The following is a 12,721-nucleotide window of genomic DNA, read 5'->3' as shown; positions in this document are numbered from 1 at the left end:
ACAGATCTACAGTCTGACCAGTAAATTTCAGCCACGTGTAAATTCGAGAATTTTCTGAATTTCTGTGGCGGAGTTAAAATCGGAGAATCTTCGCTTTCTCATCCCTCTCTCCCACGTCGGAGACATCCTTTTTAGAAGAAAGAGAGAGAGAGAGAGAGGTGAAGATTTTTGTGAATAACCCTAGAAATCCATTTCCACATTTCCAATTTATTCTTTTTTTTTCAATGATCTGATCATCAAATCTTAAATCAAGAAATATTCTTTACTTTTGTTAGCGTCTGATTTCGCCTTGAATTTTTATTGTTTCCGCGATATCATTTGGTTTTCTTTGCTTAGATTTAGGGTTTGGGGATATGAGGATATCATAATCCAGGTCTTTTTTTAATCTCACGATTGAGATTTCAATGTAAAAAGGTCAAGCTTTCTCGCAAATTCTTGATAACTAATTCTGCATTTCGATTTCCTGAAATTCTGTTGATCTACTTTTAAAATTTGGGGATTTTTTTGGTGATTTGTTATATTTAGAGATTGTTGATGTTGAGTAATGATCTATTCTTTTCCCTGAATTTGTTATTGTTGGTTTTCAGTAATCTTAGAAACCCTATTTGATCATGAAAATTTAAACTTTTGCTTTGTTTTTCTTTTTGTCTTTTTTGTTTCTTTTTCGATTTCATTGGGTATTTTCTCTTGCCTATTTGATCATGAAAATTTAAATTTTTACTGGATCTGTATTTTCTCTCTTCTGAATTTTGCTTTGATTCATTGTTGTTGCTAGGTTTAGTTAGGTTTTTGTGTTTCAGAAAACCCAGGTCTTGTTTTCTCTTTCATTGGGTATTTTCTCTAAGCCCAGTAAAACCTGTTTTACCCATTTCCATTTCTAGGCAGTAATTACAATGAAATGATCGTGAGAGCAAAATCCTGGTGCGGATTTTATGGTTCTTTTCTATTTTTGGCAATTTTACGGCTGAAGTTTTTACTGGATCTGTTTTCCTCTTTGGGAGCTTCAATTGGGTTGACTGTTGTGATGGTTAGATTTTGGTGATATGGAAAATTTGGTCTTCTTTTCAAGTGGGTATTTATTTCTCATACATGGATTTTGATTAGAAAAGGCAAGGTTTTCCTGACAGGTCCTTGAGAATTTATCTCACATTTCCTTCTCTTTGCGTCATTTTCCATGATATAATCATGGAAACAATATCCAGTCCTGATATTTTCTTTAGTTCTAATTTCCATTTGCAGATTTATATCTCTAGTTGTTACATGTCTTCTTTTCTTTCCTGAAATTCAGTTGGATATGCTGATAGACTAGGATTTTGGTGATACAAGTACTATCTCTTGTCCCTGAAATAAATTTTTTCCATTTGGGTTTTCAATAGCTAAAGGTTTTTTTTGGGTGTGCGTGTGCCTGTGCGTGTGACATACCCTAGAAGATTCATTCCATGTCTTGTTGTGTTCTCATGGATCTGCTCTAGGAAGGAAGCATCCATTGGACCATTGCGGGTTTTTATTTAGTTCTCATTTCTTTTGGAATTTTTTACTAGATTTTTTTTTTTGGCCCTTGAAATTCATTTGGGTTGGCTGTTCTTACATTGAGGGCTTGGTTTTGGTGTTATGAAAAGCCCATTTCATCTATTACCTCAGCTTGGGTGCACCTCACAGTTAGATTTCTTGATGCAAAATATATGGTTCTTCTGAAACAATAGAAAACCCATTTTTCACGATTCCATTCCTAGGTGGTAATGTTATACTAACAATATGATAATGAAACCAAAAACCCAGTTTTGTTTTTTTACCTAAGTTTCTCATTTTGTCCTGCAACGTTATATCTCAACTTTTTACTGGATCTGTTTGTTTTTGTATTTCTGAATTTAGTCTGAGTTCTGATGTCTTTAGTTTCTCATTTCCTACGCAGTTTCACTGTAGCTCTTACTGTTCTTGTGACATTTTTAAAAAAGAAAAAGAAAAAGATTTGGGGTTTGTTGATATGTAAAAACCGAGCTATGTTTTCCATTTTCTGGCAATTTTTTTCTTTCAAAACTGTAGTTCTTCTGTTCCAATATTTTCATTTCTTTTGTCATTTTGCTCTATATTTTTTTGTTTGTGCATCCTCAAATACTGTTGGTGTTGTTATTGTTAGGTTAGGGTTTCTTGGAAACTTTTCCCAAAGTCTTGATATTTTCCCAGGATTTTTTGTAATTACTTACTTTTAAAATCCAATTAGATCTTTTGTTCGAAGTTTCATATTTTTTAAGGCGCTTTCAGTTATCTAATAACCAGAAAAAGATTCTTATTTTCTTTTTTCTAAATATCAACTATGTTTTTTGCAACAGCAGGACTTATATCTCCTCGGTGTACGCAGAAGGGGGCAGAAACTCCTACAGGGGAAGAAGGGATTGGATCCATGGACTTTGAAAGTCATTATTGGATCTGGGATGGGGTTTACTATCCACATCTGTTTGGCGGTATAATGATTACGGTTGCATTTCTTGGATTATCAACGAGCTATTTTGGTGGAATTGGGGTCCCTTCTTTGCCCTATTTTTTGCCAGATTTGGGAATATTCCAGAAGAAAAAATATGGGAAAAAACCTGTTAGGGTTTATATGGATGGATGCTTCGATCTCATGCACTATGGGCACGCAAATGCATTGCGGCAAGCAAAGGCTCTGGGAGATGAATTGGTGGTGGGAGTGGTGAGCGATGAAGAGATCATTGCAAATAAGGGTCCTCCTGTTTTATCCATGGAAGAGAGGTATGTTGTTGTCTTTTGATTTTGTGTATTTACTGTAGAATTCTAACAAAAGGATGCTCGTTTTCTTGAAATTTGATGCCCTTTCTCCGGATTTCTTCTTTCAAAGAATATTCTTGTTCTCACGGATGTCATATTTTGGAACTTCAAAATGTTACTTGTGGGCAAAAAAAATTTGTTGACACCTGTATGACTTATCTTTTCAAAACTCAAAACTGATGATAAGTTGTGTAGTCTAGTCTCTAGAACATCTCGATGTTGTTAATTATTGATTCCTTAGAAACTAAATCTAATTCTCCAGTGAAATTCGTTGAAAACTTTTTAAGACTATTCTATTATTTCTTGGTGAAGTACTCATTCTGATCTTATTCAAATCTATACTTAGGGTGGTTCTCGTTAGTGGGCTAAAGTGGGTGGATGAGGTCATCACCAATGCTCCATATGAGATTAATGAGAACTTCATGAATTGTCTCTTCAATGACCATAAGATTGACTACATTATACATGGAGATGATCCTTGTCTACTTCCGGATGGAACTGATGCTTATGCCCTTGCAAAGAAAGTTGGCCGTTACAAGCAGATCAAGCGCACTGAGGGTGTTTCTAGCACAGATATTGTTGGTAGTAGAGTTTTCCTTGTCTAATCTGAAATTTAGTAGTGGCAATTTCATTTCTGATATTGCTCTTACATATTGATTCAATAATTCTTATTTGGCATGGTATCTTTTATTCACTTTCATTTATGCCATGTGAATATTTTCTCATAGCTTGGTTTTTCTAAGCTACAACCCAACATGTACAAATTCAGTGTTTAATATGCAGCCTGTAAAGAGTGACATGTCGAGGCTCCATGACATTTGTGCAGACACTCCTTATTTCTTCGGCATAATTTGAATTCATAGCAAACATGCCAACTTATTATTATTTTGAATGGGGATTACGCAGTAATGAAAGACAATAGCAAGTAATAAATAAATGCCTTGTGTTGTTATTTGTTCAACTTTCATTTTAGGACATTTCATGCCGAAGTTATTCTTTTCATTATACCTTATTATGTAAGTACTTTTTATTAGGCAGGATACTTGCTTCCATGAGGAGTGCAGAAATTGAGGGTGATCGAAACAATGCATCCTTGCCAGAACAATTACCTAACATGAACAACACTCCGGCTGAAGAAACTGGCCCGAAAGGAGGCCAAGTATCTCATTTTCTGCCTACATCTCGTCGGATTGTGCAGTTTTCAAATGGGAAGGTAATATTTGATTCTATTCTGGTAGCAAGACATTCGTCCAGTTGCTTTGTCATATGTCACAACACTAGTTTATCTGCCTTCAATACAAACTTTTTCTTTTGGTTGTATAGCTACTAATATCTGAAATAGAGATAAATATGCCTCCTTGGACAGACCTGCACGAGGCAGAGTATGATATGCAACTTTTTCACATATTAGCTATGCATATGTTAATATGTACTTATGTACACCTGTCCTTCATGAAAATTATCTAAAGGATTCATTAGCCGACCCCTTTTTCTGCTGCTAGTCGATTCCTATAAGAACTCGAATTTGTATTATTGTAAAGATCCCAATGTATACCAAGAAGTATTAAGCAATGGACATGATTTTTACTAGACTTGTATTCTTGAACTTGAATTTGTATTCTAGCCTTTTTTGCTTATGCGATGGTTTTTAAGTATGTATTTGTACTTTTTCAAGCATTTCCCGAGGTTCCATTTTAAAATTTCATCATTTGCATATGTTTCCATACGTTTCCTTGATTTTACAAGATTTTCACCAAAATTTCCAGCTGAAACCGAAATATTTCCATTTCCTTGCCGACCGAAATGGAAACCGAAACCGAAATTATAGTATGCCACTAATGCACTTACAATTTTTGGTTTCAGTATGCGTTTCAATTTTGATATTGTTTCACGAGGGATAGAAACGAAAACATTTCGGCTGTTACGTGTCGGTTTCAGTGGAAATTTAAAACAATGGCTAAAGGCAATGGCTTCCCTTTGGATACGAGAAATTGAATAGCCTCCAATGCCCGATACGATGGCATAAATCTTATCATAGACCTTAGTAATCCTACATTTTGGTGTTATCTTGTGGTCCCCTAATGTGATAAAAAAAGGGTATACAACATTGGTGTTATAGTTCATTTTAAGTAACGTTTTTTGTATACAATTTTTCACTGTCATTGTTCTATCAGTAACTCCTGTTTCTTTTTCTTTTCTTTTTTGTTTTAGGGACCTGGACCAGATGCTCGTGTGGTGTATATTGATGGTGCATTTGATCTCTTTCATGCTGGTCATGTGGAGGTATTGCCAATGAAACATATGTCTGATTCACATACGTTTTAAGCCTGTGATTTTTTAGTCATTGCTAGTTTGCATAATGCTTTCACATACCAACCTATACAGAATTTTTAATTCCTTTTACGTTTCTTGTTTGTTCATTTTTGTGGATTATTGAATTAGATATCATTTCTAGTAATTGCATTAAACAATCTGGATGAACTATGGATTGTTCCTATTGAAAACTTTTATCATTCTTTGATGTAGTTTAAAATTTCTATTCACTGTTGAAAAGCTCCCCCAGTCAATCATTGACTTGCCTGAGTCGACCCTATTCTACTTTTGCCGAGTTTTTTGTCCAAGCTCAATTTTCACCCTACTAAGTCTATAAAAAACTGCTTTGACTCATTCGAGTTAAAATGCACCAATCATTGACTCGCCCAAGTCTCCTCCTTGCTGGTTCAGTTCTCGTCTGTGTCTGATTTTTTAAACACTGCTCCTATTAAGATGTTTGTTTTCTCCTTGTAGGTTTCAGAAAATATCATTTGTCACTATCTTATTAATAAAATAAAATAAAAAATCATTTGATCTTTATCTACTGTCTTCTAGATCAAGCTTAGGAAAACAGTCTGATTTTTTAAACACTGCTCCTATTAAGTTGTTTGTTTTCTCCTTGTAGGTTTCAGAAAATATCATTTGACACTATCTTTCTCTACGTATTCTAGATCAAGCTTAGGAAAACTCCACATGGCCCACAACCACAAGATTTGGTAGCTCCCCTTATAATCCTGATCCTCCAGGCTCGTGGTCAAAATAAAAATTCAAGAATTTAGGGAGGAAAAGGAATGCAGTGAGAACTACTTTGGAAGAGCCCTTTAGAAATGCTGCAGTTAAAAAACCTCAAGCAAGAAAAATGCTTCGTGATGTTAAAAGGACAATTGTAGATTCATTGATTTGCCTAGAGATCTGGGCTGGGTAACTTGTGTGAGTTGAATGGTTAGTCAACTGTGTTGAACAAGTCAATGTAATTTACTTAAAAGATTAATAAAAAATGAAAATGTGTTGAACAAGTCAACGTATTTACTTAAAAGATTAATAAAATATGGAACTGTGCATAAAAATTGAAAAGAATAGAACAATTAATAAATTAGTAGAGACCTATAATATTAAAATGCCTACAGGTGGACTTGTCATTTTTTTTTCTTTTTTGAGAAAAAACAGAAAATGTACTAACATAAAGAGGCTGCCCAGTGTCGAGGTGACCCAAGACAGAAAGTACAGAAGGGTCATTTGCAAATATATTAGAGTGCTGCCCAACTAGTAACTTAAATATCAACAGCAGCAGCACTTGAACAGTACATGAAAGATGTTATGAGTGTTCTTCTATCCTTTAGGTTAGAGGTTCACAATTTTCAATTGATGCCTAGTACCGCATTCTTTAGCCAATGTATCCACTACCTCATTTGTGTGCCTAGGAATACATTTTAAAGAAGAATGTAATGCCTTGCTGAGGTCTGAAATTTGATTGATGATTGGCTAATTGCCATGGAACTGGAGATGACCTCTTTGCCAAAGCAGTTGTGTTCTATTCAATAAATCTCCTTCCAATCACAAGTTCCTGTTTAGGCTTTCCATTAATGTGTGAAGGCCCGTGAGATGAGCTCTAGTAGAGTTTTCAAACTGTTGCAAGTGTTATGATTATTGCTAAGAATTTAGATAATAATTATGAATTTGATAAATTTATAATTTGATGCATACATTTCACGTGGAGAATTGCCCTAACTTGTTAATGCATATATCTGGCCACTTTCCAACGTGTACATACCCTCCCACTATTATCCCTGGGTCAACCCTTGATCAACAGTCCTTAACCACTAACAATCCTTCACCACTTTCTGGAATTGCATTGATGAGCATTGCATTTAGATCTGTCCTGTCACCCAGTAAAGTTATAGTGGATCAAGTTGTACTGATATATATAATTGATAATATTTCTTGATCTTGATCTTGATTTTTTTTCTCTTCCTATTCTGGATTGTTTCTTGATCTTAATCTTTCTTGATATGACCATTCTTTCCTTAATTTCTCCTTATCTTGGCTGAGATCTGCCCTTCTTTCCCTCACTTCAGTTTTCTCTCTTTCACCTCTTGGCCATTACTTGTAACAAACGATCATGGCACGAAGCCTGGTACGTCACCCCTACGTACGGATCGTTTTCTATTTATTTTAGCAACTTACCCGATACTCCCTACTCTCCCAATTCTTTTCTATGAGATTTACACCTTTATTTGTCTGATTAGCTCTACCATTATGATCCTACATTGACCACATCATCCACCATCATTCCCTTACCTCCATTAGATTTTGATTGGGTCATAGTTATGTTTATATCCATTTCAAAAATAGTTAGGTTTATATCATAAATTCGATTTTGTGGTACCTTATTTGAGGCTTATTTATTTTTTTATTACCTGGTTGTTTTGTTTTTGAACTTGATGTATGAAGCCTCTATTGGGATAAATTAATTTCTATTTAATAAATGAACTCTACAATTTAGAATTTCTACAAACACCTTAGCTGAATTTGATTGCTATGCTTTGTTTAACCTGTTTTGGGAATGCATGTTGCTGCTATAATTGAATTAGAACCTTTTTTTGCCTCCTAAATTCCCGGAAGTTAACCCGCAAACCTATGGTTTGCACCAATTTGGTGCTAGAGCCTAGGATCGCATCAAATTGTCAGCTGATATGGGCATGATATAAGCACACTCTTACCCAATATTTGTAGCATCATATAGGAGCATTTGTCTTTCGTCACCGGGAAAGGCCATACCTTAGCCTCAGGGTGCTTCCATACCATTGAAAGAGCATGTCACATCGTTTCCTTCTTCACAAGCTACAATTAAAATTCACTGTGGTTACTTCTCTTATTTCAGACTATAGCTAAGTTTTTATTTGTTGTATATGCAGATCCTTAAGCTTGCTAGGCAGCATGGAGATTTTCTACTTGTAGGTCTCCATAATGATCAAACTGTGAGGTATGCCTTCCAAGCCACTGCTAGTTTCAATTTTTTTATAGTTTTTCCTTTGGTCATTGTTGGGTAAATATCCTTTCTAGGATCAACAATCATTAATAGGTTTGCATCAGATTTGTGGAAGAACTGTTTATTATAGTTGTTCATGAAAATAAATTGCTTTTTGGTGCAGTGAGCATAGAGGAACCCATCCAATTATGCACCTTCATGAGCGTAGTCTTAGTGTACTGGCATGCCGATACGTTGATGAAGTCATTATTGGTGCACCTTGGGAAGTAACGAAAGACATGGTGTGTCAGCTAAATTTAATCTCTATACTTAATATTGATGCTTGATAACATGTCGGTAATGGTTACTAGTACATTCTTGATTATTTCTAGTTAAGTTCTCCTTCTTGGTAGCTAATGGTTGTCTGTTTTCTTCATAAATGCATCACGCGCTTTATTTTGATCTGATCCAGTGGTTTAACGTTGGAGCAGGAATCTTCTCCCTTTCAATGCCACTTTGATACCTCATCTTGCTCCAACATAGTACTTGTCACCTGCGCATCAGATCCATCTTTAACACTTCCTACTCTATGTTATTTGTTCTTTTTGGGATCCTAAATGCTATTAAAATTCTAAGTTATTATAAACTTGAACCTATAGATAATTTAATATCCATATTTTTTCATTCAAAAAAATATATATCTATATTTTACAAAAAAAAAAGGTCAGTTTCCTCAATTTTGCAAAAGAAATAAACACATTAAATTTTGACAAATAGATAAGTCCTGGCCATGCTTAGATCCTGATTTTCTAGGTTTCATCCATAATGGTTTAATAACATCGACACCTAGTGAATAGTGTTGTCAATACCACACTTCACATGCTCATATAAATATTTATGCATAATACATATTCCACATTTCACATGGAATTCATATGAATACTTATACATTAATAGTAATACATACATCATATTTCACATGCAAAGTAATAAATATAATTATGCAACAAATACTAACATATCATACCAATGGTGGGAGCCATCTAACACATATTTCACATGCAAAGTAAGGCTGCGTACATCTAGCCCTCCCCAGACCCTGCAATGGCGGGAGCCTCGTGCACTGGGCCGCCTTTATACTAACATATCATATCAATAATGCACTTACGATTTTGGTTTTGATTTCGGTATCATTTTGATGTGGATGGAAACAGAAACATTTCGATCGTTTCATGTCGGTTTCAATGGAAATTTAAAACCATGCATAAAAGTGACGTTATAATCTTATTCATTCATATAAAAAATCTTAGAGGTGACTGAAAGTCTGAAACCAATTAGTCTCAGGATACAAGTCCGTTTTGTGCATAACAATTGGGACTCGTTCCTGACCCCATAAAGTTCTGAAGAACACTAAAAATAGGAAAAGAGAGAAAAAAAAGCAGAAAATGTCAATTAAACATTCACATTTCTTGATTATCATTTAATGACTATTGGGCTCTCATCGACTTGTATGTAGCATTACTCAGTGATATTGCTTACTTAAATAAAATTTAGTATTTTTTTGGTATATATTAGTTGCAAGTAAAGTTTTCTCAGGCTAGATCTACATAATTATCTAGTTTCAATCAACTTAGCATTGGTACTGATTATCAATGTCATATATACATGAGCTGTAACAAGAAACATCTGAGAAATGGTAATAGAGTACTATGATAATAATAACCTTATCACTTATGCATGCATCTTTGATATTCTCACATGTTATTGAAAGGAAAAAATGAAGAACAAGCAAGAAAGCATTACAAAGTTTTTTTTTTTAAAAAAAAAAACTCGATGTTTTTTAACTTTCTACTAATCTACCAGTAATTACATCATAGATTCGTGGATTTGATCCCAATCAATAGATCTACAGTACTTTAATAGATCCAGCTTAAATCTTGCTAAGTATATAGTGATGCAGCAAAAGCGAAAGGAACAAATCTGAACAGATCTAGTATCAAAGATAGATTGGAGAAAATCTCAAATATAGCAACTCCAAATAAAACAAACTACTAATAAAGGCAACAATCCCAATAATAGGAACAACTTTTAGAAAAAAAAAAAAAAACTTTTCTAGTTGGACTCTAGAGACTCAAAATATAAGCAAAATTGAATATCATTACTATGTCATAATAGATTATGCTAGAGTGCAAACATGACACATCTAACACTTGGTTAGTGCAATGAATAACAAAAGACAGAATTTAGTGTTTGTATGTTTTAGTGGTTAGCGATCCTGTTGTTTTTTTAAGGGTTCATTGCTATGTTTTTTACTCTTTTCTGTGATGTAATATTAGACGCATTTGTTTAAATATGATTTGTGTTTCTTTGGCAGATAACAACCTTTAATATTTCATTGGTTGTACATGGGACAGTCGCCGAGACCAACAATCTATTGAATGTAAGTTAAACTTGTGATTTTTCAGTGATGAAATGAATCAGTGGTTTTCCCTTTTTCATGTATGAAATGAGATCTTAGATAAGTGCATAATTTGTTGTAGGGTGATGTTGATCCATATGCTGCTCCAAAGAGCATGGGAATCTTCCAGATAATTGACAGTCCTAGAAATACAACCACCGCTTCAATTTCCAAGAGGATAATCGCTAACCACGATGCTTATAAGGTACTTCATTGTTCCTTCTCTCTTCTTTCATTACACGCTATTTTTTTCTTGTGTAAATCAATGTTATGAGTTCTATTCATGGCGTCTGAGATCCATCTTGCATAGGATGTTTTTTTTAATGGTATCTTGCATAGGATTTCGAGTTCTAGATTCCTTTTTATTTTTTTAACGAATATAGAGATATATTATTTAAGAATAAGAATAGATTGCAGAAAGCTTGGGACAATATGTCAATGGGAAAAATAGCGAGAGTATTTACAATCCAACCAACGGGAGAAAGAAAAAGAATATAGTTTTGCCTAAAGAAGTTTGCTATGTGATTTTCTTCCGCTAGCCCATGTAGATGTAGATATGGCTCTCCCTTGGAAGCAGCTCCTAATTCCTGGCATGTCATTAGCGAAGACTGTCATTTTCAACTATTTCACACTGCTGATTATAGAATTGGGGATCCACATTATATAAATGTTTTTGTGATAGCATTTCCTTCTTTCATTTCTAATCCTTTCCATGGAGGAGCTTCTGATTCAATTGAGCTAATGGAACGTCATCTGTGAAATTTGTAGTGAGCAAAAGTGAGGTTCCCATCTTTTCTAATTGCTCCACCCTGCTGTTTATCCCGTAGCTAAAGATCCACCTCAGTTTAGTTTGTCCCCTGCTATGTTTAAGCCATCTAACCAAAAACATATGCACGGAGCATGACATTGTCTTTTGCCTCGGATTGCAAGAGTACCTACTAATAGAAGGAAGTTATGAGCCATTTTACTGGGAATCCCGAATCCCCCCTAAGTTTAATTAAAACACCAAACTCCATGAACTGTGCTGTGAACCTTACACTTTGAATCCATTGGTGTATTCTCGTAGATTGTTACCTTAAGATCAAGGGGATTGGCAGAACTGTTCATCAGATAAAACCCTGATGTTGTTGTTGAACTATCAAGCTTAACTTAACACTCCATGGATGCTTTAATTGCTTTATGGAGACCATGTTATAACTTATGCAGAATGTGTTTTCATCATAAGCTGATGTGTTCAGGATATAGGTTCACAAATCTTTTTCTTAGACGCTGCTCCTACTTCCAAATATCCTAAATAGTAAATACTGTCTATCTATAATTTCTTGTGTACTGCAAGGTTTAAATGACAGCTGTTCTCCGGGCTGATGTTTTACGTATTTCTGGTACAGAAGCGCAATGAGAAAAAGGCTAAGAGTGAGAAGAGATACTACGAAGAGAAGAAATTTGTGTTTGGAGATTGAAAGGTTATAAATGTGTGTTAGTTGTCGGCTAACCAAAGGGAGATCAAACTTGAGCCCACATGCCTGCCCTCTGACCCTGACCCCACATAGTAGCGGCTTGCAGTGGAGGAGATATAGGTGATGTTGTATCTTTTAGCCTTATAGAGAAGCTAAATATGAGGTGTAACTGTTCTCTTTTATAGTCTTTCCCTTTCATTCTCGGGATATATAGGGATTGAACTTTTGTTTGTTTATCAGATGATGGAGTCAGTTTCATATTTTGCAAACAATAGAGAAGAAACGCTCATATTCTTTGATTTGTTTCTTAAAAATTTCATATTTTTGGCTCCTAACGCGTTTGTGAAAAACTAATTCAGTAGTAATATGTAACCCATTGAACAAAATGGTGTGGCTGATTAAGTTGGAAGTAATCTGTAAGCGATGAGTATTGGTAATCTGTTAGCCTGGTGTGGATGATTTAGATAACCGAAGACATGGCAAGTTCATAGCTTTAGAATATGAAAATTGCATAAATCATGTGTAATCATGGAAGTTAAAACCAAGGGGCATTCGAGTGAATGTGAAAAGCTTTTCCTAAAATGATTTCCCCCCCTTCAACGGATAAAATCCCCCCCTTTTAACGGTTTCTGCTTACCAATGAACAGAAGATAATTAGCCTAAAAGGGATAAAATGAACCCAACCTAGCCCCTTAAAGATAAGGACACACACCTTGTTCACTTGGATTTTCATGGCTC

At 34.9% G+C, this 12,721-nt stretch overlaps 1 protein-coding gene across 1 annotated transcript; it reads left to right on the top strand.

Annotated features, from left to right (window-relative positions):
* The first annotated feature begins 449 nt into the window (after positions 1–449).
* On the top strand, positions 450–12,318 carry LOC143879832 (ethanolamine-phosphate cytidylyltransferase-like). Its single transcript, XM_077382459.1, has 10 exons — positions 450–1,068; positions 2,331–2,751; positions 3,134–3,369; positions 3,822–4,000; positions 4,999–5,070; positions 8,016–8,083; positions 8,253–8,370; positions 10,443–10,508; positions 10,609–10,731; positions 11,915–12,318. The coding sequence occupies exons 1-10, from the start codon at positions 1,044–1,046 to the stop codon at positions 11,984–11,986; spliced, it is 1,380 nt and encodes a 459-aa protein (XP_077238574.1). The 5' UTR covers positions 450–1,043; the 3' UTR covers positions 11,987–12,318.
* The last annotated feature ends 403 nt before the right edge of the window (positions 12,319–12,721 follow it).

The sequence above is a fragment of the Tasmannia lanceolata genome, unplaced genomic scaffold (genome assembly GCF_043159265.1).
Source record: "Tasmannia lanceolata isolate RefF3 unplaced genomic scaffold, GAP_Taslan_0.1 ptg000006l, whole genome shotgun sequence".
In the NCBI taxonomy this organism is placed as follows: domain Eukaryota; kingdom Viridiplantae; phylum Streptophyta; class Magnoliopsida; order Canellales; family Winteraceae; genus Tasmannia; species Tasmannia lanceolata.
Note: the sequence above shows the minus strand (reverse complement) of the source record. Positions and strands in the feature narration are given on the sequence as shown.